At 50.5% G+C, this 26,758-nt stretch overlaps 10 protein-coding genes across 10 annotated transcripts; 5 read left to right on the top strand and 5 right to left on the bottom strand.

Moving 5' to 3' along the window:
* Nucleotides 1-406: 406 nt before the first annotated feature.
* Nucleotides 407-5,628, top strand: GDB1 (putative glycogen debranching enzyme Gdb1). Its single transcript, XM_046091311.1, has one exon. The coding sequence runs from the start codon at nt 1,287-1,289 to the stop codon at nt 5,550-5,552; it is 4,266 nt and encodes a 1,421-aa protein (XP_045947288.1). The 5' UTR covers nt 407-1,286; the 3' UTR covers nt 5,553-5,628.
* Nucleotides 5,629-5,988: 360 nt separating this feature from the next.
* Nucleotides 5,989-8,656, top strand: LDX57_009580 (putative DUF221 domain protein; the record flags this gene model as incomplete). The annotated part of the gene is made up of 4 exons (XM_046091312.1): nt 5,989-6,165; nt 6,232-6,396; nt 6,468-7,641; nt 7,704-8,656. The coding sequence occupies 4 exons, from the start codon at nt 5,989-5,991 to the stop codon at nt 8,654-8,656; spliced, it is 2,469 nt and encodes an 822-aa protein (XP_045947289.1).
* A 666-nt stretch (nt 8,657-9,322) lies between these two features.
* LDX57_009581 (uncharacterized protein) lies at nt 9,323-10,153 on the bottom strand (the record flags this gene model as incomplete). The annotated part of the gene is made up of 1 exon (XM_046091313.1): nt 9,323-10,153. One exon carries the CDS (start codon nt 10,151-10,153, stop codon nt 9,323-9,325), a length of 831 nt encoding a protein of 276 aa, XP_045947290.1.
* A 2,711-nt stretch (nt 10,154-12,864) lies between these two features.
* Nucleotides 12,865-14,236, bottom strand: ARO3 (3-deoxy-7-phosphoheptulonate synthase). The gene is made up of 3 exons (XM_046091314.1): nt 14,049-14,236; nt 13,924-13,978; nt 12,865-13,857 (listed from the first exon to the last, which is right to left on the bottom strand). Exons 1-3 carry the CDS (start codon nt 14,052-14,054, stop codon nt 12,938-12,940), a joined length of 981 nt encoding a protein of 326 aa, XP_045947291.1. The 5' UTR covers nt 14,055-14,236; the 3' UTR covers nt 12,865-12,937.
* Nucleotides 14,237-14,649: 413 nt separating this feature from the next.
* LDX57_009583 (uncharacterized protein) lies at nt 14,650-15,986 on the bottom strand (the record flags this gene model as incomplete). Its single annotated transcript, XM_046091315.1, has 2 exons — nt 14,650-14,988; nt 15,090-15,986. The coding sequence occupies 2 exons, from the start codon at nt 15,984-15,986 to the stop codon at nt 14,650-14,652; spliced, it is 1,236 nt and encodes a 411-aa protein (XP_045947292.1).
* Nucleotides 15,987-18,568: 2,582 nt separating this feature from the next.
* LDX57_009584 (uncharacterized protein) lies at nt 18,569-19,015 on the bottom strand (the record flags this gene model as incomplete). Its single annotated transcript, XM_046091316.1, has 1 exon — nt 18,569-19,015. The coding sequence occupies one exon, from the start codon at nt 19,013-19,015 to the stop codon at nt 18,569-18,571; it is 447 nt and encodes a 148-aa protein (XP_045947293.1).
* A 1,070-nt stretch (nt 19,016-20,085) lies between these two features.
* Nucleotides 20,086-21,377, bottom strand: LDX57_009585 (uncharacterized protein). Its single transcript, XM_046091317.1, has 3 exons — nt 21,085-21,377; nt 20,974-20,980; nt 20,086-20,843 (listed from the first exon to the last, which is right to left on the bottom strand). The coding sequence occupies exons 1-3, from the start codon at nt 21,124-21,126 to the stop codon at nt 20,290-20,292; spliced, it is 603 nt and encodes a 200-aa protein (XP_045947294.1). The 5' UTR covers nt 21,127-21,377; the 3' UTR covers nt 20,086-20,289.
* Nucleotides 21,378-23,409: 2,032 nt separating this feature from the next.
* On the top strand, nt 23,410-25,177 carry LDX57_009586 (cytochrome P450; the record flags this gene model as incomplete). The annotated part of the gene is made up of 4 exons (XM_046091318.1): nt 23,410-23,544; nt 23,602-23,817; nt 23,875-23,898; nt 23,963-25,177. 4 exons carry the CDS (start codon nt 23,410-23,412, stop codon nt 25,175-25,177), a joined length of 1,590 nt encoding a protein of 529 aa, XP_045947295.1.
* A 106-nt stretch (nt 25,178-25,283) lies between these two features.
* Nucleotides 25,284-25,463, top strand: LDX57_009587 (uncharacterized protein; the record flags this gene model as incomplete). The annotated part of the gene is made up of 1 exon (XM_046091319.1): nt 25,284-25,463. One exon carries the CDS (start codon nt 25,284-25,286, stop codon nt 25,461-25,463), a length of 180 nt encoding a protein of 59 aa, XP_045947296.1.
* Nucleotides 25,464-25,529: 66 nt separating this feature from the next.
* Nucleotides 25,530-26,744, top strand: LDX57_009588 (uncharacterized protein; the record flags this gene model as incomplete). Its single annotated transcript, XM_046091320.1, has 1 exon — nt 25,530-26,744. The coding sequence occupies one exon, from the start codon at nt 25,530-25,532 to the stop codon at nt 26,742-26,744; it is 1,215 nt and encodes a 404-aa protein (XP_045947297.1).
* Between the last annotated feature and the right edge of the window lie 14 nt (nt 26,745-26,758).

Raw genomic sequence — 26,758 nt, forward strand, 5'->3', positions numbered from 1 at the left:
TAAAGATAATTCAACTGGCGGAAATTAATCGAAATGACGATTGCCAGCGGCAAATGCGCGGTGGCTGCGGGGACATTCACATCTCATTAAAACTGGGAACTCCTGTTTGGAGGTTGAAGCGTCGCTTTGGTTTCCCCGGAAGCTAGGAAGCAAGATCTCGAAGGCTATTGTAGACTTGGATGGGGTGAGGACAAATACTTAGTTATAGACACCAGGTAGTAGGCACCGCATTCGGAGGCTTGGGGGTGAGTTGAGTCAATTTGATCGAATGTCATTCCCATCGTTCTCCCTTCTACCAGGTCCAGTCCAAGGTAGCGACAACTCAAGCAGGCCCAAGCCAAGCGCAGGTCGTGCAAGGTCTAAAAATAACGGGGGAAAAGGCCAAAGCTCTAGAATCAGGCATGATGTCAGGTTTTCCTGCGGGGTTACATGGCGCCCCCTCAGGAACAGGGAACCCTCCCTTCGCCCTTATCTTCCACGCCATTTCTCTTCGTCTGGCTTGGTCGCCTCTTTGCTCGCCCTGTAAGTTCACTTCTGAGGAGCTTACTTGTCGGTTCGAGTTTATTAACCGACATTATCTCTCAAGGTAGTGCTCGGGCAATAGTATCTGTACATCGGGGGCCATCGTCATCAATCTCAATAACCTCTGGTCGATCTGCCATCATCAAAAGAGTCGAGAGATCCTGCAACCCTGTTGATATCACGATGCCTTCTCCGCAGCAAGTCTATCTGCTTCCCCTGAAAGATGATGGCTCTCCGGACGTCCCCGGCGGCTATATTTACCTGCCTCCACCGACCAATCCCCCATATCTGCTTCGGTTCGTCATCGAGGGAAGCAGTTCGATTTGCAGAGACGGGCTTTTATGGGTAAATATGCCTGAGACTGGGAAATCTTTTGATCGCTCTGTCTTTCAAAGTTTCAGGTAACAAATATGTCATCCTGGTGTCGGTTGATGGCGGATTGGCGCGATTGCTGAAGCGATAGTAGATTGCACCCGGACTTCAACAAGAACATTCATATTGATATTGCTATCACATCTCCGGGATCGTTTGCCTTCTACACCACATTCTCTCCACTTCCAGAATTCTCCGTCTGTCCCGTCGCAACGAATGCAACGGCAAGAACACCAACTCATTATATAGATGTGTCCCCAAGCCTGACGCTCAAGGGTCGGGATCTCCCTCTCAATGCTCTCTCGATCTTTTCGGTCATCTCCAAGTTCCTGGGGAAGTATCCCACGGATTGGGATAGACACCTCGAAAGTATCAGCATTCGCAATTACAACATGATTCACTTCACGCCTTTGATGAAACGTGGTGCTTCGAACTCCCCTTACAGTATCTACGACCAGTTGACCTTCGATGAAGCTTCGTTTCCAAATGGGGAATCAGACGTTGCCCAATTGGTTTCAAGAATGGAAAATGATTACGGTCTCTTGTCGCTCACGGACGTGGTTTGGAACCATACGGCAAACAATAGCAAATGGCTTGAGGAGCACCCGGAGGCGGGGTATAGTGTTGAGACGGCCCCCTGGCTTGAGGCAGCACTAGCTTTGGATGATGCTTTGCTGGAATTTGGCCGTGAACTTGGTCCATTAGGCCTTCCGACAGACTTCAAGACTGTTGATGATCTCCTGACCGTCATGAACGTGGTCAAGGATCGTGTCATCCACGAATTGCAATTATGGGAGTTTTATGTGATTGATGTGAAAGCAAATGCCCGGGAAATCATCGCCAAGTGGAAGACCTCCGACAACATAGACTTGACAGAGGATCCATGGTCGCAGTTTGATCTCGCTGGATACAAGAATTGGTCCCTCAAACAGCAGGCAAACTTCATTCGTGGTCAAGCGATACCAACGCACAAGCAGGTTCTCGGGAGATTCGCGCGCGCGATTGATGTCAATATTGGTGCGGCAGTCCTGACGGCTCTTTTCGGCTCGAAAATCCAAATCGAATCGGATTCTACTGTAGAAGGTACCCTGGTAGCAATCCTCGATGAAGTGAACTTGCCTTTCTATAAAGAGTACGACGAAGATGTCTCCGAGATAATGAACCAACTCTTCAACCGCATCAAATATCTTCGAATCGACGATCATGGACCAAAACTCGGCCCCGTAACCGATGAGGACCCGTTGATCGAGTCCTACTTCACCAGGCTACCACTGAATGACATTACCCAGCGCCATAGCGCCAAGGCACTTGCGCTCGTGAATAATGGCTGGATTTGGAACGCCGACGCAATGCGGGATAATGCAGGCCCTGATTCCAGGGCATATTTACGCCGAGAGGTGATTGTTTGGGGCGACTGCGTGAAGCTGAGATACGGGTCCGGCCCCGACGACAATCCATTCCTGTGGAATTTCATGACCCAGTATACGCGCTTGATGGCAAAATACTTCTCGGGGTTTCGTATTGATAACTGCCACTCAACGCCCCTAGTCGTCGCCGAATACCTGCTGGACGAGGCTCGAAAAGTTCGACCCAACCTTACTGTCTTCGCTGAGCTTTTTACGGGCTCTGAGGAAGCCGACTACGTGTTCGTCAAGCGACTTGGTATAAACGCTCTTATTCGAGAAGCCATGCAAGCCTGGAGCACTGGGGAGCTAAGTCGGCTGGTTCATCGTCATGGTGGTCGTCCTATCGGGAGTTTTGATGTCGATTTGCCGTCAGCTGGAAGTAGCCATGCATTGGTCTCTGCGAACCCCGAAAATACGCCGGAGAGCCTCTCGCATATTCGACCGTGCCCTGTCCAGGCCTTATTCATGGATTGCACTCATGATAATGAAACGCCATCGCAAAAGCGGACTGCGAAGGATACCTTGCCAAATGCCGCCCTGGTCTCGATGTGTGCATCGGCGATCGGAAGTGTCATGGGCTATGACGAGATATACCCGAAGTTAGTAGATCTGGTTCACGAGAAACGACTTTATTCGTCGGTAAGATCGGATCCTTCAAACCAGGATACTCAGGCTACCGAAGGGGGCATTGGCACCGTGAAGACGCTCTTGAACAGACTCCATACCATGATGGGGGTGGACGGATACGACGAAACCCATATTCATCATGATGGCGAGTATATCACCGTCCACAGGGTACATCCCAGAACTCGGAAAGGTGTCTTCCTCATAGCACATACCGCATTCCCTGGTCATGAAAGTCAGCCCCCCTTGGCACCTACCCATCTGACTGGTACTGAAGCAAAACATGTTGGGACCTGGCTGCTGGAGGTGGATGCGACAGATAACGCGAAAGATGAAACTTTAGCAGATAAGTCATATTTGCGAGGGCTGCCTAGTATAGTTCGCAAAATCGAGGGGGTTGCTATCGAGCATACTGGAAACGACACAATCATTTCAGTGCTGGAATCTTTCGTCGCAGGATCCATCGCGCTCTTTGAAACCTCTATCCCAGAAGCTGAGCACTCCACGGGTCTAGCCAATTACATCGTTGAGGGTGCTGACCTTGCATTTTCAAAGCTCAACCTAATTGACCTGAACTTTGTGCTTTACCGTTGTGATGCGGAGGAGAGAGACTCCAGTGGTGGTCAGGATGGGGTGTACAACATCCCGAATCATGGACCTTTGGTTTATGCCGGGCTTCAGGGCTGGTGGAGCCTACTTGAAAACATCATCAAATACAACGAGCTCGGACACCCATTGTGTGATCATGTACGGCAAGGACAGTGGGCTCTTGACTATATAGTGGGACGCTTAAAGAAGGTTGCACAAAAAGAAGGATACGATGCTGTGCGTGATCCTGCTGTATGGCTGCAAGAGAAATTCGACGCTGTTCGCAAGCTACCAAATTTCCTTCTGCCGAGATACTTTGCCATCATTGTCCAGGTCGCCTACAATGCAGCCTGGAAGAGAGGCATTCGTCTTTTGGGAAGCAACATCCAGAAAGGACAGGAATTTGTCCATCAACTGGGTATGGTTAGCGTGCAGCAAACAGGCTACGTGGACTCTGCATCTTTATGGCCAACGAAAAGAGTTCCAAGCCTTGCCGCCGGTCTACCACACTTTGCCACGGACTGGGCAAGGTGCTGGGGTCGTGACGTCTTCATTTCTCTTCGAGGGCTGTTGCTGTGTACTAGCCGATTTGACGAAGCTAAGGAGCATATTCTTGCTTTTGCTAGTGTACTCAAACATGGCATGATCCCAAATCTTCTGAGCAGCGGAAAACTACCACGGTATAATTCTCGCGACTCGGTGTGGTTTCTGTTGCAGGCCATTCAAGACTATACAGAAATGGCACCAGATGGACTGCAGATATTGAGGGAACAGGTTCCTCGCAGGTTCCTACCGTATGACGACACCTGGTTCCCATTTAATGATTCGCGGGCGTACTCTCAAAACTCGACAGTCTCCGATATCATTCAAGAAGTCTTCCAACGCCATGCCAACGGGTTGTCATTCCGGGAATACAATGCGGGGCCGGAATTGGATGTGCAAATGAAGCCAGAGGGCTTTCAGATAGACGTCACTGTCGACTGGGAGACAGGATTAATATTTGGAGGCAGTCAGTTCAATTGCGGAACATGGCAAGACAAAATGGGCGAGAGCGAGAAAGCTGGAAACAAGGGCTGGCCTGGAACGCCACGAGACGGTGCAGCCATCGAAATCACTGGTCTGGTTTATAGTGCACTGAAATGGGTCACTGGTCTCCATAAAAAGGGTCTCTATGCTCATGACAAGGTTCAGTTACGAGACGACAAATCAATAACTTTCGAGGACTGGGCTGGAAAGATCAAAAGCAGCTTTGAGCGTTGTTATTACGTGCCCTTGGATCCGAATGAGGACAGTCAGTACGATGTCGAACCCACAATCATCAACCGCCGAGGCATCTATAAAGACTTATACAGATCCGGGAAACCGTATGAGGACTACCAGCTTCGATCGAACTTTCCCATTGCTATGACGGTATCGCCAGACCTGTTTACCCCTACAAAGGCCTTGGCTGCTCTCGCTCTTGCAGATACTGTGCTTGTGGGCCCAATGGGAATGGCTACACTCGACCCGTCTGACTTGAACTATCGGCCCACCTACAACAATTCGGAAGATTCAACCGATTTCGCGACTTCCAAGGGTAGAAACTACCACCAAGGTCCTGAGTGGGTCTGGCAGCGGGGATACTTCCTCCGAGCTTTCCTCTACTTTGATCTTGCTCGAAGAAAGACACCCGAGGAACGAACCGAAGCTTACCAGCAGGTGACTCGTCGGTTAGAAGGGTGCAAACGGGCTCTTCGAGAAAGCCCTTGGAAGGGTCTCACGGAGTTGACGAATCAGAGCGGTGCACATTGCGCAGACTCGGTATGTTCAGATTTATTCCCATACTCTACATTATATCACTTGCTAACTTGTACAATTTTCCGATCTTATAGTCACCTACACAGGCATGGTCTGCTGGGTGTTTGCTCGATGTTTATTATGATGCATTACGCTATTCGTCGTGAAAATCGTAGAGTGAGAGCCATGAGAGAAATGTCTGCGCAATTTAGATATACAGACACGGAGATGGTAGAATATAACGAATACTGGGATTTTGGCTAGGCTCATTATACTATTGTTGTCATCGCGATCATCCCTTGTCAGTAGAATAAGATAGTCAGTGGCATAATTCCATGTAGCTGAGTCAGCGAGATGCACAACGCACTGCTTACTACTTTGGGTATCGTCAAATGCGTTCGTCGAAATCGCCCAACTCAATCAAGCTTGGACTTTTTCTTGCCCAGTTTTCAGATCAGAAAGCGCTACGCCTCCATCTCTGTTCTTCTCTCTGAGGCTCTTTATTGTTAGGTGTTTTATTTGCGTTCCTCCAACCCCTGCGACGCGGTGCAACAGGTTTCATACCTCTGACGTCAATTATTTTGGACTTGCGCATCATTTCCGCGAAAAAAACAGCCGCGTGCCCATATGCATCAACACAGGTCTATGCTTTAACTCGGACCGAGAACACTACATTTATAATTGTGTCCTATCGAGAGTCATGTCTCTCAGCGAGTCTGCCGCCACAGCTGTGCTGTCAGTTGCAGCTTTGGCGAGCGACACACCGGGGGGAGGACACCAACCGCGGTGGGACGATCAAACAAAGGGTCAACGCGACCTTTACACGCAGCTTGTAATCAGTGTTGCGGTGGGACTATCGGCATTTATGGCATTTTGCGTGAGTCTCACGACGATAGACTGCCCCGTCAGGCAGTGCTCTTCTAACCATATTCCGAGTCAATAGGTTTTGCGACCGAAGTGGACAGAGCTGTACGCCGCACGCAGGCGACAATGCGGCGCGGCATCGCATCTACCAGAGCTCCCTGATAGCTTCTTCGGATGGATACCGGTGCTACATAGGATAACCGAAGAAGAGGTGTTACATTCTGCTGGCTTGGATGCATTTGTTGTGAGTGCTTTGTCCACTGCCATGTCCTTGTCGAAAAGAGCCAAGATGTCTGACGAGAATATGCAATCTAGTTCCTTTCCTTTTTCAAATTCGCGATTCGGCTTCTCTCCGGGGTATTCATCGTGGCCTTGGTAATAATTCTTCCCATCCATTATAAATATATCGGTAAATCCGGCGTCCCGGGATGGGACGGCAATGATGGCGAAGCTTTTGATGGGGACAAGGACAAGAAAAAGCTGATATCGGATCCCAACTACTTATGGATGTATGTGATATTTCCATATATGTTCAGCGGACTGGCCGTCTATCTGCTCCTTCAAGAGACAAACAAGATTATCAGCATAAGGCAAAACTACCTCGGAAGTCAAACCAGCACCACGGATAGGACGATTCGGTTGTCTGGCATTCCCAAAGAGATGGGCTCCGAGGAGAAAATAAGGGAATTTGTGGAAGGTCTGCAAATCGGGAAGATCGAAAGCGTTACATTGTGTCGAGACTGGCACGAGCTAGACCTTTTGATCGATGAGCGACTCAAAATACTACGCAAACTGGAGAGAGCGTGGACTAAGCACCTGGGATATGAGCGAGCGAAGTCTAACATGAACACTCTACCCTTAGCAGTACATCAACCTCGAGGCTCGAGCTTGGCATCGGACGGAGACAGTGATCGAATCCAACTTCTTTCAGGGAGTGCACCGGCTCATGTCTCTGATTATGCGTCAAAAAGGCCGACGGTCCGCATCTGGTATGGGCCATTCAAACTGCGGTACAAGAACATCGATGCGATCGATTATTACGAAGAGAAGTTGAGGAGAATCGACGAACATATCCAGATCGCGCGGGAGAAGGAGTACCCCCCTACCGAGTTAGCTTTTGTTACCATGGAATCCATCGCTGCCTCGCAGATGCTCGTCCAAACCATTCTCGATCCCCATCCTATGCGTCTTCTTGCGCGACTAGCGCCTGCCCCGGCTGACGTCGTTTGGAAAAATACGTACCAGCCGCGTTCGAGACGAATGATGCAGTCCTGGTTTATCACGGGTGTGATTGGATTTTTAACAATATTCTGGTCGGCTCTTCTGGTTCCATTCGCATACCTTTTGAACTTGCAGACGCTCGGCAAAGTATTCCCTCAGTTGGCCGATGCACTTGCCAGACATGCTATTCTAGGGTCTCTTGTCCAAACTGGTCTGCCGACCTTGGTTCTCTCGCTGTTGACCGTGGCTGTTCCATACCTATACAATTGTGAGTGTCTATACTTTGCCGTGATATCCATTCGTCCATACACATTCTAATTGTATCTACAGGGTTGTCGAATCTCCAGGGAATGATGTCGCGGGGCGATGTGGAATTATCGGTCATATCCAAGAACTTCTTCTTTTCTTTCTTCAACCTGTTTCTTGTGTTCACTGTGTTTGGAGCAGCAACGACATTTTACGGCTTTTTGGATAGGCTGCGAGGCGTGTTCAAAGACGCGACCACCATCGCGTTTGCACTGGCCCAAACATTGGAAGGGTTTGCCCCCTTTTACATCAACCTCATCATACTGCAGGGAGTAGGATTGTTTCCCTTCCGACTCCTCGAATTCGGCAGTGTCGCGCTATACCCCTTCAATTTTCTGACCGCGAGAACACCACGAGACTACGCAGAGCTGTCGACTCCCCCTACATTTAGCTACGGATACTCTATCCCGCAGACCATCCTGATCCTGGTCATCTGTGTCGTCTACAGCGTGTTCCCCAGTTCATGGCTGATCTGTCTGTTCGGGCTTGTGTACTTCACAATCGGCCGGTTCATTTACAAATACCAGCTGCTGTACGCGATGAACCACCAACAGCATTCTACCGGGCGAGCATGGCCCATGATCTGCAGCCGAGTCTTGGTTGGATTGATGTTTTTCCAGCTAGCAATGATCGGCGTCCTGTCCCTTCGCCGGGCAATCACACGATCATTGCTCCTGGTGCCCCTTCTCGGGGCAACTGTATGGTTCAGCTATTTCTTTTCTAGGAGCTACGAACCCCTGATGAAATTCATTGCTCTCAAGAGCATTGACCGAGATCGCCCCGGTGGCGGGGACATCTCCCCTTCGCCGTCGGCAACCTTTTCACCCCCATCTGGTCTCGACCGTGATGCGCTCCCTCCCTGTTTCGGCACCCCGGAGCTGAACTCAAGGTTGAGGAAATATGTCAATCCGAGTCTCATTCTGCCGCTCAGCGACGCATGGCTCCCAGGACACGGTCAACAGACCAATGGTATCTAAGTGTGCTCTTGCCGCCACCCTATTCCCGCCAACCACAATCTGTTCACCTCGACCACGGCCAGTCCCCTTGGCTTTCCTAACTCCCCCTCATCTTTCGGTACGTAATACGAGAAGAGCGAGGGCCTTCTAATATGCGTTGCCTTTTTTTTTTTTTTTTTTCATGAGTTTCTTGCGTTCTTCACTGCCTCATTGCTTCACTGCTGGTCATGCCCAATGCCAACGATATACGACGCTATGCTACATATCTCGAGATTCCCCTGATACCACCATCATGTCTTTCTTTTCTCGACGTGCCCTGTACCTTGTATATTAATGAGACTGCCTTTCCCGTGTTTTGTTCTTCTTTTCTTTTGGTAACCATGGGTCAGGTTATCTGCTTTTTGTTTTATATCGATGTTCCAAGTCCCATAGATAATGTTTCTAAATAATATCAATTGTCGGCTTCACAGCTACTTTACTTGCTTGGTGCTTTTGAAGGAGGACTCGATTTCGTGACAATGCAGGTTCGGGCGCATGGATGGGGTGCTTGTTTCGCCGCCTGTCTGCTAGAAAGATGAGACAGAAAGCAAACATCATATAATCATCAATCAGTGCTAACCCATAGTATCTCTGCCTGCCCAGTCCAGACGGTGGTGGTGGATATAGATGGGTGTGTACTTCCAAGTCTTAATGACCAGCCCAATGTCCATCCCGCGCGTTCAATTCCGGGATGTTGAAATCCACAATACATGCTGAAAAGGAGGTTCGCTTGTTCGCGGCCTGGGACGGGCGAGAAGAAACCCCTGGGTCTTGTTTCCCATGTAAATCTTGATGTATTCGATGAGTACCGAAGCGTTTCCCACGAAATCTTGCACCTAATCCGCTCTGTTCTCTCGTTCGTGGAGGCTGAGCGGATCGTGATCCGACGTCAGGCCGATCAATTAGTTCGGGCGATGAGACTTCGCCATCGGGACCGATGGATAGTGATTTGCACGGGATGCTTGCAGCTGGCCGGGCACTCGACGTGAATATGTCGACGTCAATGATGTTTGCTTTGCCGGACGCGCTGAATGCCCAGACCCGAGCGCCTCCGTGCGATGTCTGCAGAGCCAATTCAACCACGTCGTCCATTCGTCCGATCTCCTTGCCGTAGATCTTGAATGGCCACATCATGGTTGTTGGACGGTAGCTTGTGCTCAGGAGGAAGTCCCAGTCACCGTTCTGGGTCTGGACTAAACTCTCACCCCGCTTGGGCGATATTTGGTTCTCGACAAACCAGTCTCTTGCCAGGTCGCTATCGCCTATGACACTGTCACCTTGGCCTTCTCGCTCTTCCCGAATCACGTTATAGGCATCTAAAGGCACAGAATAGAGCACAAGTCGATCGTCGTAGACTGCGACGATTCGCAGGCCCCAGTCTAGGTCTGAACCGGCTGCAAAAACATTAGGAGCCGCGACTCCACTTGCAGGGTCAGGAGCGCTTTCTCCCAAAGGTGGAATACAAACAAGCGCTCTCATGAGACTGGTGGGTCCTCCTAGATGTGCATCCGGCCCTATGCAGAGCAGATTCGTGCGCGGCTCGATGAACAGTATGTGAAAGCCATCGTTGAGAGGAACGGCACGGTAGTGGTGACAGTGCGTTGCTCTAATCACACTAAGATTCCCACTTGCCTTCGGAGCTGATCGAGCGAATGAGTGAGTATCTGTCACAGGGTGATGTGGACAGGCCTCACGACCCTCACAGGTTCCTGCTCCATGGCATCCAAATCCTGAGATTCCGGGTCCAGCAAGTGAAGATATCAATCGCAGCTCAGTAGGAGCATCCTCGGGTCTGCTATATATAAAATGCAGTACGTCGGACGGCTGCGACATGGGAATCCTTCTTTCGAGGTATTGTTCGGTTTTCTCGTCAAACCAGTGAAGCTGGACGCCAGCTTCGGAGCCGAACGCCACACACCTACGATCAGGGCAGATGGAGACACTGCGTGGCGGGTCTCCAGCGGAGCCTAGATTATGATAACAGTACTGAGACGCAACTTTCACTGGCACAAATCTGGTGTTGTTAGAGTGCCCGGTACTTGCCGGCTCGGAACGGTCGTGACAAGGAATCAGGTTACAAATCAAGCCTGTCCTGTCAGATAAAGATGCAGCCACTATCAACCCCGAGGGGCCAGAGTGTATGGTAGTCGATACTACCCAAGCAGGACACGCGACATTTGCAACAAGAACAATACCGGCTTTTTGAAGGCCTTCTGAGATAGATGACTTGAGATGGCCGGATCCTCTGGCGAAAAGACGATAGATATAAATGCTGCTAGCAGATGTAGCCATCAAGTAGTTGCCACAGCTGCTCACACAGAACATGGACATGGGCATCATATTCGAGTGAAGACTATGAGAATTCTTCGAAGATCCCCATTGCAACAGGTGAGTGAAGTCGAAAATAGTGGTCGTCAAGAATCCAGTCCTCTCCACGTTCGTCTTTCTTCCGGATAGAACGCATTCCGTAGCAAGACGACGACTCATTCTCCACACTTGGCTTTCAGCTTCGGTGTCAATATTGATGGGACACTGTTTCCGACAGTCGCGTAGCCATGAGCTCCACCAGCCAGCCTTCTTGAGCATACTCGCCAGAAGCCCTTCGTTCAAGCTTATGCGCATCCATTGGGAGCAGGTCCGTCGAGCGTTATCAAAGTCACGAGGACTCAGCACGACGAAGATCTGTAGTAGAACCTCTGCTGGAATGACATTGGCTACAGGGCGATTTAAGAGACCGGGGCTGCCAACCGCTTGAGACCAAGCTTTGCATGTCAAGCGCAGGGAACGATGACTTTCGACCGGCAGAAACTCCAACAGCTTTCTAGCGATACTAGGTGGAATGCCGGTTTTTTGTGAGGCAATATAAGCTTCACATATTTTATATCTGCCATCTTCGACACTGGGGTTTGTTGGCCGTGTGCCAGGGGTATGACGTACGGAGCCAAGTTCTTCATTGGAACCAGACTCTATGTCGCTCACTGCGCGTGGGCCCCAGAAGATTGACTGCTCATGTCTGCTGCCGAATTCTGCTTCTGGAGCTACCAGTATAGACGGCATTGTGTTATTTGAGTCCAATATCAAGTCAAGTTTGAGATGGGGAAGCTATTTCGAGCCCTCCGCTCACGGCAAGATGTACAAATTGGAACGGGTGTAACCTGGAACAATGCTGTAACCAATTTCAGCCAGTGCTCAAACCAGGGCGATCCGCCGGTAAATGTACGCTGCTGATTATGAGTAGTCGTGAATATGTTCAAAGAATCATCTTTGAGGTTGAATCATTGCAATCGAGGCATGTTAAGCGAAAATGCAATCACAAGTTAGTCTGGACAGAGGCAGACTTCCGTTTCGTAAATACGTAATTGGACACGATGGATATAGTAGTGTTGGAGATCGGCTATAGCCCGTTGGAATAATCAGCGAGATTTAGGTACATCAGGAGCGATTAACGAGTTGAGAAGACTAGAATCTCGAAGATCAGAGTGGTGAGTCGAGCACAAGCAAATTTGCAACACAAACCCGGGGAAATAGAAGAGCCATCGCTGGTTGCTATCGCTTTTTTTGCTCCGCCCTCACGGGCGTTGCACTCGCATTCCTTCGTGAGAGCCGTTCTGACGTCGACGATGAAAGCTTCGAGAGCCAGCATCCAGTGACCCACAGGCCGCATTTGGGGGAGTTCCGCTCATCGAACCCATGGTACTCGAAGGGAGACGATGAGTGGAAAGGTTCGGGGTATTTCTGGTCATGGGGATTTGTTGATGTCTGTGATCTAGTATCAGTCTGCGGCCGGTGGCTATGTGACTGACGAGACATCTGTAGATTTGAAGAAAAACTCCACGAAAGTTGGAAGTGACGTGTGTGCCTGAGGTTGCACTGCCGCCAAGCATTTCGCTCTGCCATCCAGAATTAGTAGTAGAAGTCGGCTCTTCAAGAACCCAAAATAATAATCGTGCTTTTATTTTAAAAATCGCTATCATAGTCAAAATCCACTGGACCTATTAATCCCAAAAAAAAAAAAAAAGATAATTCCGAATATTGATGTTCATGAAGTCAAAGTCGGTTCCTTTTAGGCGGCCAGTTTCTCTCGGCGAGCTCGCACGGCCCGCGCCAGATTCTCCAGCACAGACTCGGTGTCCTCCCAGTGGATGCAAGCATCCGTAATGCTGACTCCGTACTTGAGGCCGGCCTTGCCCTCGGGCGGCACCTTCTGGTTGCCTACGAAGAGAAGAGGGTTAGCTTATGATTCATTGCCCCTCTATCCCGGTGTCAATCACACTTACCCTCGTTGATGTTGCTCTCGATCATGACACCCATGATCGCGGTCTCGCCGGCAGCAATCTGCTCGGCAAGAGCGGCGGCCACCTTGGGCTGGTTCTTGTGGTTCTTCTCGGAATTGCCGTGGCTGCAATCAACCATCAGACGGGGCTCCATCCCCTGCGAGGTAAGCTTGGCCTTGGCCTCGGCAATGCTCTGCGCGTTGTAGTTGGGGCCCTTCTTTCCACCGCGAAGGATGACGAAGCAGTCGGGGTTACCGACAGTGCCAACAATAGCGACGACACCCGGCTTAGTGACGGAAAGGAAGTGGTGAGGGTGCTTCACGGACCCAATGGCATCCACCGCGACGTCCAGAGAACCGTCGGTACCATTCTTGAATCCGACGGGGAAGGACAGACCCGAGGCCAATTCCCGGTGGACCTGCGATTCGGTGGTGCGCGCACCAACGGCACCGACGGAGAGACAGTCGGCCAGGAACTGAGGCGAGATAGTATCCAGCATCTCACTCGCAATGGGCATTCCCTTGTTGGTCAGGTCGACGAAAAGCTGACGGGAGGTCCGCAAACCCTTGTTGATCTTGAAGCTGTTGTCGATGTCTGGATCATTGATGAGACCCTTCCAGCCAACGGTAGTACGGGGCTTCTCCAGGTAGGATCGCATGACGATCAATAGCTCGTCCTTGTATTTCTCCTTCATCTTCAACAGACGGTCGCAATACTCGAGGGCCATTTCGGGGTCGTGGATAGAGCATGGTCCGATGACGACCATCAGGCGACGCTTGTCGGTATCCGTACCGTGAACGACAGCGATGGCCTCCTCACGGCCCTCCATGACCGTTTTCCGAGAGCTCTCCGTCAAGGCGATCTCATGTTGGAGGAGGTTTGGGGGTGTCAGAGGATTGTATCCTCGAACTGTACACAGAATTGCCAATTAATGAATTGAATCAAGGTAGAATAAATTCAGTTGCAAAAACATACTTCTCGAATCTTCAAGACTGGCCTGATCACCCACATTGGGGTTCTCAATGAAGAACTGTGAAATTTATTAGGGAGAGTGTTCACAATGGGCCGTTGTTGAGACACGAGACACGACATTGACTCACAGACATGGCGGGGAAGATGAGTACGGAGGGGCACGATGGAAGGGAAGTGTAGAGAGAGAGAGAGAGAGAGAGAGAAGCGGGGGGGTACTCAATGTAAGAGCAACAGAGCGCAAGACAACAGTAGTTTACAAGATCTCTCTTGAGATTGGTCTGGTAAGGATGAAGTGAATGAAGGATTTCAGAATGATTGTCCCCTTTTTTTTCTATTCCATTTCATTCTTTGGCTCCTACATCGGCCGAGGAGTCATCGGCCAAGGAGGCACGTGCTTTCGGTGAGAGCCAATGAGTGCCTGGATGCCTGAGTCCCGGTCATGGGATCGGCGCCGTTTTCATTGGCTGCGGCGGGTTTGTGCATGTTTGCTGCCATCGCTGACGTCATTGCAACTACTACGCCGTACTACGGAGTATGCCCGTACAATTGCACATACGAGTTACACAAAAATATTCCGTAGGTGCCCCGTCCAGGGATCGCCTCTCTGTTGGTCTCATTCTTCTGGGCTAAAAGCAGCTAAAAATACCGTTGAAACGTGTTCCCGCCCGTCATAAAATCCCGCTGTGCTAAAGATGATTGCCAGGTCCTGATGCGACATGAACTATCCGTTTAAAGAATATCCGAAGGCATGCCAATATCCGCCGAGCTTGTCCGGCGCCCCGGCGAATTAATTCTCCTCCGCTTTCGACCCCTTTTTTCCAGACTCTGAGTCACATACATGGAAGTTCTCTTGCGAATCCGTAGCTCGTCCTCCTTCAGACGATGGATTAGGGCCTCGCAGGTTTCTCGATGTTGCTTCTGAATGGTGTTCATCTGTTCCTCGCAAACTCGGATTCGTTCCTCCTGCCCTTCGAGAAGCTGATCAAGAACATGATTGCAATCACGACGATATTGCTCTAGAACTTGGCCGGCTACCTCCCGTTCATCTTCTAATTGACGGGCCAGATGCTGTTTGGAATATTAACAAAACACCGCAAACAAGAATAGACAGCAAGAAAGAAAAAAGAACAAGAGGGAAAGGAAGGACATCTATCCATGGTTCGACTTACTCTCTTTGTCTTCATCGACATCTTCTTCGCGCTCTCTTGGAGAGTTAAAAGCGTTTTGGACTGGTTGATGTCGTTCGATCGTTGTTTAGTGCTGACACTAGAATCGCTTAAATTCTCCCCATCCAAGTCGTTAGTCAATCCATGGGGCTGTCTCTCCTGTGTTTGTTGGCCTTGCTCAGTCTCCCGAACACCCTGCTCGGGGCTGGTATCTACCACTCGGGGCCTGCTGTTGCTCTTGGGCCGCGTGCTGGAATGTGTTAGACAAGAGCATTGCAGAGGCTCTCTAAGACATGACAGAAAGTCCGGTTGGCCCTTGGGCTCAGCAAGACTCGTTCGTTCGGGCTTCTCTTCATGTTGCCTTATTGGTACCCCGATGCTTGGGCACCCCGAAGAGAAAGCCGGGCGCTCGGATAGAGAATAGTATGCCCATGCTGGGGTCCTACTATCGTAGACGGCCTCTACTTTCTTTGCGTCAAGTATGGATGTCCAGTCGGGATCAAATGCGGGTTTTTGGCCGGTAGTTGACCGACCAATATCCACATCGGAATCAGGAATTCCATCTGAGAGCTCTTCGGTGCTTGCATCGTATCCGGATTCTTTATTCAATGACTTGGAGGGTGTTTCCTTCCGGCTTAGTTCAACTCTGGGCGACTTATCCGTGGCCGGCTGGTCTTCGCCTTGCCCTATACTTTTTGGCCTCACTCGGGACATCAGCCTTGGGCTTCCATTGCTATCCACTACAGTCTTCCTTAAGCTGGCGTCCAAACCGTCGGGGAAAGTTTCCGCATCCTTTCTCGTGTCATTTTCTGATCGCTCGTCTTGTATAGGATTGCCGCTTTTCTGGTCGGAACCTTCGATCAAGCGTTCCGCGTTCGGTTCAGAGCCCGTTTCGTGCATTCTCGGGTTACCTGCTTCGCTCTCAGGAATCTCTATCTCTATTGCACTCTTTGGTGCAGCCTCACGTTCTGTCTGCGGTGGCTCGGCTTTTTGAAAAGCTGCAGCAAGCTTTTTCCCGATCTGTTGACCCCTGCCTCCAACTCTTTCGTCGACTTCGACGCCTAGTTGGATGCTCGGTCTTTTTTGAGCTAATTTCGTGCGCTTCCCAGGGGACGTGGTAGGATCAAGGTTTCTCTTCCTCAAGATACTCGGCGATGATAGTAAATAACTAGATCCATCCTTGAAGCCCGCTTTGTCCGCATCACGAGCATCTATCCGGAAATTTCTGGCCCAGTCGGCAGCAGCTCTCGAGCTCGGTGTGTGGAAGTCCCTCCGTGTATGATGCAGATGAGACATCAACGAATCCCGAACCCTGGGCGGCGATGCCCTGGTTTTCCTAGTAAACAGGCCCGATCCCTTTAGAGAAGACATAGTTTGGATACCGTTATCACGATGGAAAAGTACGCCATGTCCTGTGACTGCGGATTTGTCTGATTTGGATGTACTCAAGGACGAATAACCGGTTTTTACAACATTTCGGGTATTGATGTAGCTGTCATAGTCCCTTAGGCCGATTTCGTTTTCGCCTATTGCATTCTCCTCTCCTTGGGTACTGCGTTCATGTTGGCGACCCATATCATTCGCGTGGTCAAGACGAAGCAAAATTGACGATGGTTTCCGAGCAACTGAGCCTGGTGTCGCCGAACCGCATGTCTTCTGGATCTCAGTGTGTAATGCTGAGAGATCATTTCTGGATACTAGTCTTAACACCACGTCATCCAGATACTGTATCTTCCCGTCGATCATTATAAACTTCGATTTCTCATAGTACAGGTCCAAACAAGATGCATGTTCTTCGATACGATTTGCGGTCCATCTTGTCCATCGGATGAACTCGAGAGGTACCTCAATATATCTGAAAGATCTTGTTGATAGTCGATCCATGGTGTGTATAATTCTCAAATGATTGTACTCCGGCACAGCCAGAATGCTGCCCTCTGCCAAGGTTTTTGCGTCGATACTGAAAGATTGAAGAAGGTAGCAAGAAGGCGTAGGGATCGTAGGAATCGTACCTTCCTCTAGCTGCAAACCCAATGTACCTGATAGATAATTCTCAATCTCATTGACATATGCGTGGAAGGATTGCACCAAATCGCGTGTGCTTTTATTGAGATGCTTGAAGAAAATTTCCCTGTGCCGCGTCTTATCTTGTGACCATACAATTACCTCGCTTTTCGTAAGTATTTGGATGATAGCACTTGCGAAAAGCCTCAGGGCGATATCGGTCTTCAGAGATAGCAAGGGAACAACTCTGGAGCATCGGCGTTAGACTGGTTTTATGTTATCAATGAGATTCGTAACGTCGTACCCAGCCAAGGTGGCATGACTCAACCTAGCACCTGCCCCATCATCCTTGCACTCCGATAGCAACTCTGCCAACAATTTGCCTGTCTTGGGTATGTGAGCCTCACTGCCGCTTCCATAATAATTGCTGGTACTGACTAATATGCGAAATCGAAGCCCCTGCCGTCTGTCGACGAACAGACGGTACAAAACTAAGATCAAATTGTGCTGCAGGTCAACAGATCTCTCCAGGTCTCTCTCGGGGTTGAGTTGATAGTTCGTCGATGAATTCCGCGTATTCTCAAGAAGGTCCTGGTTGGAGTTAGAGTGTTGAGCCTGAGTTGTGGAACTCAAGCCTGACCAGCAGAAGATGGAGTCCAGCGTTTTGTCCAGCCTCCGTTGCCGAGTCGAGTAAAATGTATGACAAAAACCGTGAGAATATTGTATACGAGCTCTTTGGGAAAGACGCTTTCTTCTGTTCCAATATGGATATAATCTGAACCAGGCTCTGTCCGACGATGAGAGAGGTCGAACGCAAGAGGGTGCTCACGAACTGGCTTTAGGAATCAAAAGAAGTTAGCCAGGAAACCATAAATGTCAAGCTTTTGGACAAACCCCATCGCAGATCTCGACTCATTCTCATTATCCTCTTGAGCAAGAACTCCCATGCGCGAAGCTAACACTCTCATGCAATCTAGTTCAAACCACTCACGAGCGGTTGATGCAGAAGCTCGCGACATCCTGCATTTATGGATAGGTAGATAACGAACTTATCTTTTGTGTTAACCGACATGGCATTGGAGAGAGGGGAAGAGAAGAATAGACGAAAACAAAACGTCCTCGAATGGGTGGAAACAATCACATGATGTCCCCGTTGTTCTGCCTTGAAGATGGCCTGAGGAAAGAACATCTCCCTAGGTACCTTCCACGAACGAATTATGTGACGATTCATACTTTTTCTTCGGGTCACTATTGGTTTTTGGAGTACCGATTCTGCAATTTAAGTTCGTCTACAGCACGTTCGCAGGACGCACTATCTAAATAGAAGTCTTTATTGACTACTGCTAGTAGTAGGTAGGTGAGAGGCATGTCCTCAGACAGCTAAACTTCACCCCATGTTATCAAATCACTACCTCTCCCATCCAACATCTTTGTTTGCATTTGCCTATACCACTGAGATGACCTGATTTCCGAAGTACTTAAGGAAAGTCGGCTTCGATGCGAATGATGGCATCGTTGTAGTCCATGTCGACGTTGTCCTCACTAGCAATCTCCCAGTACATGTTCTTGACATTGTTACTCGCATCGTGAACGGTTTGGATTGTCGGGTTCAGAGCCAATGAGTCGGTAAAGGTTCCGGATGGGCCCTCGCTGGAGTGTTCGAAGTTGATGGCCAACGTGCGCATTCGGCCGCCGGTGATAGGTTCGAGGCTCACTCGTGAGTTGTTGCTCCCTCCGTGCAGTGTCAGTGCCTGTCCCTCGCCGCTTCCTTGGAAGACATATTGAGCGGTTCCGGTCACATCCTTGACGGTGACCTTCTGATGATAGTCCGCGTTCGTCCTGCCAGTGATACCGATCTTCGCGTCCGCAGGGATCGTGACCATCACGGGCTGCTTGGCGTTCACCATGTTGGGGTTGGCAGACATTTTGCTTGATTGTATGAATGGTATGGTTTTGAAGGGTTGGTAGGCTTGACTTCTGGTTGAATACTCGATTCAGGTTTTCGATGGAATGAAAAGACAAACGGATGGAGGGATTTGGCAGATGATGAGAAAATCCAAAGGCAATAAAGGTTGTCCGATGCTAGCTGATATATAGTTGACAATTCGCCTCAAAGGAAAAGCTCAACCATCCGATCCCCTCATTTACTCCGTCCGCTTTGGAGGGATATTGTTGGAGCCACGTCAAGCACGATAAGTGTGCGCATCATCGTCTGCCACATGCATCCTAAGCCAGAATGATGGTTCTGAGAAACCGGTAGGCAGACTGTCTTCTGCATGTGGTGATGCCTGAAGATGGAGATACCCAAGGGGGTATCTGCTCTTTCTCGTCTCTGCCTGTTTTGGCGACTCTGTAACTCAATCGGATTTCGTGGATTTGGCAGATGGCTTAGCATGTCGTACGATGCATGCCATTTTGTCATCGTAGAAGCACCCCGTATCAAACTTCTAATGGAGACCGCTGGCTGCGTGATAGGTATAGCAGCTGGTCCATTTTCGCTGGACGCATTAGGTGTACACCCGCGCGTTCCGACCAGCGGACAGAATGCAGGATTTTCGCACGGCTTATAGGGTCAGCTTTTGTCAAACAATATCTAGTATGAACTTTCTACAGATCGTCTTTGAGGGACAGCCAGAAAGATTAGCGGGGGAGGGGCAGTGCAAGAGCATGCGGTGTATGTGATCTCTCCAAATAGTGATAATACTCAGTGATAAGTACACGAACAGAATAAACCTGCTGCAAGCCACCTTTGACGTGGAGTCAAATGGGCGGCGCCCTATGATAGGGCTGATTCCACCAGTTGCAGTCGAACTAAAGCTGTGGGTGTGGATGATGTGTCCGCCGAGGGGCCAAAAGGGAGGGGTTTGCATCCCGCAAGTGAGGTCGTCTTCTTCTTCTCTGGTTTGTGTCTTTTCGTTTTCCATTCCCTCTTGTCCTTCTACTAAGGAACAGACCGATCGGTTAGGGAATAGTGGGCTTAATACTGAACCCTGGCTGCATATTGCGGATGGCCTTGTCGAAGTCAGCAGTTTCGTAGAATTTCATGCTTTTCTGCAAAGGTCGGCGACCGTCTTTGACCCAATTGATTAGTCGGGGAATGTACTGTACTCCTGTGGCTGCACGTCGCCCTCCATCACTCCAGTGAATCTTTTTCCCCGCCACCATAAACTCGTGGGTGTGAATGGTCACCGTGGCCGTGTCAGGGGCGGTCCCAACCTGTAGACATTTTCACAGTCTCCGCGATTAACGCCGGGACCCCGGTCGTATCCAGAGTGACGTTTGCTCCCAAGTGATCTGTCGCCTTGAAGACGGGCTCCGTCGCCGCCTGCAGGTCGGACATGCTCTCAGTTGATATGACCTGCGTTGCTCCGAGCTCCCTTGCAAGCTCCAGGCGAGACTGGTGTCGATCGATACCAATGATATGAGCACAGCCTACAGTCCTAGCTCCCATGACGGCACTTAGACCAACTTCGCCCAGCCCAATGACGGCGACGCAATCATTGACCCCCACTTTAGCTACATGGATGATTGCGCCGCTGCCGGTCTGGATTCCACAGCCCAGCGGCGACAGTAAATGCAGCTCCTCTTTTGTCTCAATTCTGCCGGACACGTTGGTTACCGAGTCTTCTCGCACGATACACCAGCTGGAGAAGCTTGATTGACCGAAGAACTGACCATAGATGTCGAGATGTTCCCCGTCGAGGATGCCTCCTTGAAGACGGAATGGTCGGACTCGACCTCGAAATCGATGGCCTTGAACTTCACGCAATGAGCGGGATTTCCTCGCCCGCACGGCTCACAGCTTTTGCAAGCGGAAAATGATAGGATGACTGGTTCTTTCGCCTTGGCTATCTGGACTCCCTGCCCAAAATGTCGAACGTACCCAGCATCTTTGTGCCCACTGTCAGCTCATGTACTCCTACTGCGGTTCTGATCGGCTTTCGGGCTTTGGTATTCTGGAGGGTGTTATATTTCATCCGAGAAAATGACGCACCTTCATGTCCCATAACGCGAGGGTGATGGACCCCAGGGCCATTTTCCGCGCCGCAAGGTGTAGATCTGTTTGACAAATTCCGGAGGCCACAATCTCGACAAGCACTTCCTCTTCCCTCAAAGGCCGAGTTGCAAGGTTTTGCAATCTCCACGTTCCAGATTGTACCCATTGTAGCGTTGATCGATGCCGTAGAGTCGCAAAAAATAAGGCAGGGCAGCTGGCATTCTTTTACCGTGAGTCCGGTGGGGATGTCTCCAGGGCTACTCCTCTTATTGAACTGTCTCACTTCCTCATGCCCACCTCTCTCGGCAATTTCGCAGGCACTTTTCTTGAATATGATACATCATCTCGTTAGCACTTCATTTGCCCTGCCTCGAAATTTAACCTCGGCGTAGCATTGTGTACTGCGAGAGGCCCCGGCCATGTCCGCCCCTTAATTGATGGCTAACGGGCTTTCTCAATGGCCGTCTAGAATCTTTCTCTTCAGATACACCTAGTCTGTATACAATGCAGTCGCGTTCTCACTGGAGTATATAAAGGCGTCCAAAGTCCGTCTAACATGGTGCGAAATAATCTTCAGCTTTGGTCTCGAGCCTGAAAGTTCATTGATCAAATAAGATTGTTGCTTCGTGAAACTGGCTCCGAAGGAACTAGGTAAGGTAAAAGACGATATACTATATTGTCTAGGGTAATTTGGAGTAGAAGAGATAGGTCAACAGCTCGGAAAAGAACATGACCACCTCGGTCGCAAAATCTTCAACCAAACCTACTATTGGTAAGGAGCAGGAAACTCCGTTATCGGACGACAGCTCTGCCACTCGGTCGCTGTCCAGCTCGGCCGGCGAGTATCCAGCGCTCTTCGAACACTCCAGGACGAAAAGTGTCTCGTTGGTCTGTGGTCGCTCATGCCGCCATCGACGTCACCCGCAATGGCGCCTTGGGCAGGCGTGGTAGATCTGGTAGATGTCGGCGCCGAAGTGCTTGAAATCATACCTGTCAAATGAATAGACGTGCAGTGAGTATAGGTCTCCCCGAACTGCCATTTACCCATAAGCTGGGATTTTCACTTATTCGTAGGAGGACCGCTGCAATTTGGACCCAGGGATGTCTCAGTCATCAGATGACGCCTAGTCGTCTCTCCCTTTCGCGAAGCTCACGTCGTTCTCGTCAACAACAGTAGTCTCTGTTGAGATAGAGATCTCAAGTACGCTTGTCGCAGTGAAAAAATCTTATTCAAGCACCGTCATACGCCTCTTTGGAAAGGCAGCATGCGACGTTATCAGCATTTGGGCAGTAGGATGCGGGCAACAGACTAAGAATAACCCCACCATATTTCTTTATACTATCTTCGAAACAGATGCCATTTCCGCGAGTGACCCTGTCAAGGTTGATCGCCTTGACATTTTGATTGAAAAAAAATACGGCAAGAAAGACGGTAGGATGCCCAAGGTGAGAACAGTGCAACTCTGGAGGGGCGCGATCCGGGGAATGTGAGAATGGAATTGATGCTGCTTTGTGACCATCAGCGGTCTGAGGCCTGTACGAAAAGATCTAGAGAACATACAGATTGGACTGGATCTTCACCATTTAGGCTATGATTCTATTACTTGGCAGCCAGCATGGCAGGGAAACTACCCATAATGACCCTCGATTGGTGCAGCCGATACACCGCATGGAGTGAATCGGTCCTATAACGACAGCAGCAGTTCAACATGGAATACTGAGGATTACGGGACTTGTTTGGCCGAGTCTCAGTCAACCGAATCACCAAGAACACAAGTCACTGTGGCCTGGAACTTTTGGAACTATTTCCAACGCTATCTGGAAAAATCACACACAAAACAAGGCTGGTCGGTTAATAGCACTGTGAACAGATTCCCCGGGTCGATCTTGACTCGGAAACATTTAGACCTACTGAAAGTTGTCAAACGGCATTGTGGAGAGCGATTTGCCGCGGTGCATATGTCCGACCGTTGAAAGTTTGCTCTCTGCAGACCTGCATGGCACTCTCAATTTGTTGGCGACATCTTGTTCGTCAATGTCTCTCCATCCCTGCATACTCCGCTCCTCCAGACCTCAAGCCCTATCGGTGAGCACTGTTTATAGTAACAGTCGGTGAAAATCCTCTGACGGACGCGTATAACACGATGCAATATGATGGCCATGGCAAATGAGGGAGGAGTCAAGAAAGACTAGGTAAGCATCCCGTGCTTGGGAATGCAGCAAGCGGCGATCTACAAATCTATGGCCATTCCCCCTTCTTCCCCGCTTTCCTTTCGCTCACTTGACGTTTATCGAATGCTGCCCTTTCCAAATCACCTGAATATGGTGTCTTTCATCTCGGCCCTGGGTGCCACGATCGCGGCAATAGTCATCGTGAAACTTCTTTCTATCGGCCATCGTCCCAAGAACTTGCCCCCCGGTCCTCCCACCTTACCCATCATTGGCAACATACATCAGGTATAGCTTCTAAGGCCATTCCTGCTTTGCATAAATTCTAAAAGAATGACAATACAGATGCCCAGTCGTGATGCACACCTCCATTTCCAGAAATGGGCTCGTGAGTATGGTCCGATATACAGTCTGATGTTGGGGACAAAATGCTTGATCGTCATTTCGAGTGACGAAGTGGTCAAGGAACTCCTCGATCGTCGAAGCAGGATCTATTCGGATCGACAAGAGATGTATATTGGACAAACATTGTGCAGCGGTGGTCTCCGCGTGTTGATGATGGTGCGTCCTCAAGTGCTATCTAGTGATAACCGTCATTAATGAATGAAATACCAACAGCGATACGGGCCAACCTGGCGAATAGTACGTTGACCCTCTAAGGACCCTAGATTTTGACTCATTAGTAACTGACCTGCATCTCTGGCAGACCAGAAAGCTGACCCACGGGTTGCTGAATATCGTCAATTCCAAGAACTATATCCCCTACCAGGTTCTGGAGAACAAGCAAATGCTGTATGAATTCTTGACGCGGCCCGACGGATTCCTCAATCACATTCGCCGCTACTCAAACGCTCTGACTACAACGATGGTCTACGGCTGGCGAACGCCCACCTACGAGGATCCCAAGATAAAGCAGCTGTTTGAGAGCGTTGCCGAATTTGCGGCCCTTACACAGACAGGGACAGCGGCAATTATCGACTTCTTCCCGTGGCTGGGAAAATTGCCGGATTTCCTAATCCCTACCCAAAAACAGGCCAAAGCACTCCATCAGCGCGAAAAGCCGCTCTATATGGGTTACTGGTTGCGGGCCAAAGAAGAAATACAGTCCGGCTGCATCAAACCATGCTTTTGCGTAGGGATGTTCGAGTCCCAGAAGCGAGAGATGTACAGCGATGACCAGGCCGCGTATATCTCGGGGACGCTTCTCGAGGCGGGCTCCGATACAACGTCTAACACCCTGTACGCTTTTGTCCAGGCAATGCTCTTGTTCCCAGAGGTGCAACGCAGGGCGCAGGCGGAAATTGACCAGGTCGTCGGACCGAATCGCCTGCCGGTGATGGATGATCTCTCGCAGCTGCCATACATTCGCGCCTGCATGAAAGAAACCTTACGGTGGATGCCAACCGCCATTTTGGGCGCCGTGCCCCACGCCGTCACGCAGGATGACGAGTACATGGGATACCTGATTCCCAAAGGAGCGGGGATTCTACACAACGTGTGGGCCATTCACATGGATCCGAAACGCCATCCCAATCCACGGATCTTCAACCCCGACCGGTATCAAGGCGACGAGCAAAGCCTCCACGATGCCGCGACAAACCCGGACGTTACAAAACGCGACGTGTTCACCTTTGGGGCTGGACGACGCATCTGTCCGGGCATGCATGTGGCTGAGCGCAGCTTGTTCCTAGGCATGGCGGGGATCCTGTGGGCATTTGATATTTCGCCAGCCCTGGATGTAATGGGAAGTCCCATACTACCGGACGCGGACCGGTTGACTCAAGGGTTTGTGTGTTTGCCAGAGGAGTATCCTGCGACGATTAGACCTCGGACTAGAGAGAAGGCAGACCTGATAAGAACGGAGTGGAAGGAGGCAGAAGGTGGGTGTTTGGATAGTAAGACCAAGCAATGGCTGTATTAAGCTTCGGGGTGAGTAGTAGTAGGTAGTAGTATGATCTCATGTCAGAGAGTTCAACGCCGTGCTTGTCCTTCGTTTCTCTTCCAAATCCTTCTTGATATAGTAAGCAATGTCGGATACGACTCCGCTCCGCTCCGAGCCGCCACGCCGGACGGACTTGGTTCGCCCCGGACTGCCTGCCAATGCGATGCCCCCGGACAAGGAATCTGCGAATGCCGATGTCTCACCAGCACTGGCTTGGGCCTCCGGGCCTATCTCGTACGAGGAAAATCAGATGATAAAGGGCTGACTCCCTGCAGTCCTCATACTTGGTTGATATCGCGTCATTTTAGTTAACCTTTTAGCTGCTTCAAACATGCCGACGTCACCTTATTCGGACAGCCACGGCGTCGAAGAAGGCTCTCGCGCCTCTCGCAACGTCGTCTTGGAGACCCTTGAGCGACTATGGGAGCTGCTTCCCTCGTCCGCCTCTGCCGACGCTTCCTCTCGAGAGACGCAAGGCCACCTCCCTCAGACGACGCGTGCTAGGCGACGAGAGTCAATCGTTGAGAAGTCGCTTGACCAGGACGAGGCGCTCGCCGACAAAGTTACCCTCTCATCCTCTGCCGCTGCCACTGCCACCACCAAACCTACCGAGACCGTTTCCCCTGAAAAGAGCGTCCTATACCTGGCCTACGGGTCGAACTTAGCTGCGGAGACTTTTCTGGGTAAACGAGGCATCAAACCGCTTTCGCAGATCAATGTCGTCGTGCCGGACTTAAAATTAACCTTTGACCTTCCCGGCCTGCCCTACGTCGAGCCTTGCTTCGCGGCCACGCGATACCGCCCTACTTCGCCCGAGGAATGGAACAACGAGGAGGCAGAGGACATCGACGATAATGCGTCGGAGATTTCAATTTCGGAGAAGACGCCCCTCTCGTCGCATCGGGAGTCGTCGTCCGACAGACCGCTCGTCGGCGTCGTCTACGAGGTCACCGTGTCCGACTACGCTCGCATCATAGCCACAGAGGGCGGCGGCGGCGGATACAAGGACATCATAGTGGACTGTTACCCTTTCCCCGACTCTTACAGCCCGACCGACCCGGTCCCAGAACCTCCCTCTACCACGCCGTTCAAGGCCCACACGCTTCTTGCGCCCGTCGACGAGGGTGGCAACCAAGCTCGGCGCATGCTCTCCCGTCTATGGAGACCGTTCCTCTCGCGATCGAACCCTCTCGTCCGCCCTCATCCGCTGGGTTACGCGCAGCCGTCCCCGCGGTACCTCAACCTCATCGTCACCGGTGCCGCCGAACATAATCTCCCCGTCTCCTACCAAACATACCTGTCTCAGATCCAACCGTACCGGGCGACGACTATTCGCCAGCAGATCGGCAAGGTCGTGTTTCTGGTGGTGTGGGGTCCGTTTTTGATTCTGACACTCACCTTAACGAGGACGATGGCGGGTCCGGATGGTCGCAGCCCGCCGTGGGTGATCAAGCTGGCCGATCTCATCTTCTTCACTATGTGGAGTTCCTATGATATAGCCTTTTCGAGGATCTTTGGGGATGGGGAACGGACGTTAGACAGGTAGGTTCGTGATGAGGT

This window comes from Aspergillus melleus (assembly GCF_016097325.1).
Source record: "Aspergillus melleus strain CBS 546.65 chromosome Unknown contig5, whole genome shotgun sequence".
NCBI classification, from domain to species: Eukaryota; Fungi; Ascomycota; class Eurotiomycetes; order Eurotiales; family Aspergillaceae; genus Aspergillus; species Aspergillus melleus.

Coding starts and splice junctions, on each gene's coding strand:
- LDX57_009585 (XM_046091317.1), bottom strand. CDS start 21,126: ATGGCCCTGGGGTCCATCACCCTCGCGTTATGGGACATGAAG.
- GDB1 (XM_046091311.1), top strand. CDS start 1,287: ATGATTCACTTCACGCCTTTGATGAAACGTGGTGCTTCGAACTCCCCT.
- ARO3 (XM_046091314.1), bottom strand. Junction 13,858..13,923: donor CAGTCTTGAAGATTCGAGAA/GTATGTTTTTGC, acceptor TTCTGTGTACAG/TTCGAGGATACAATCCTCTG.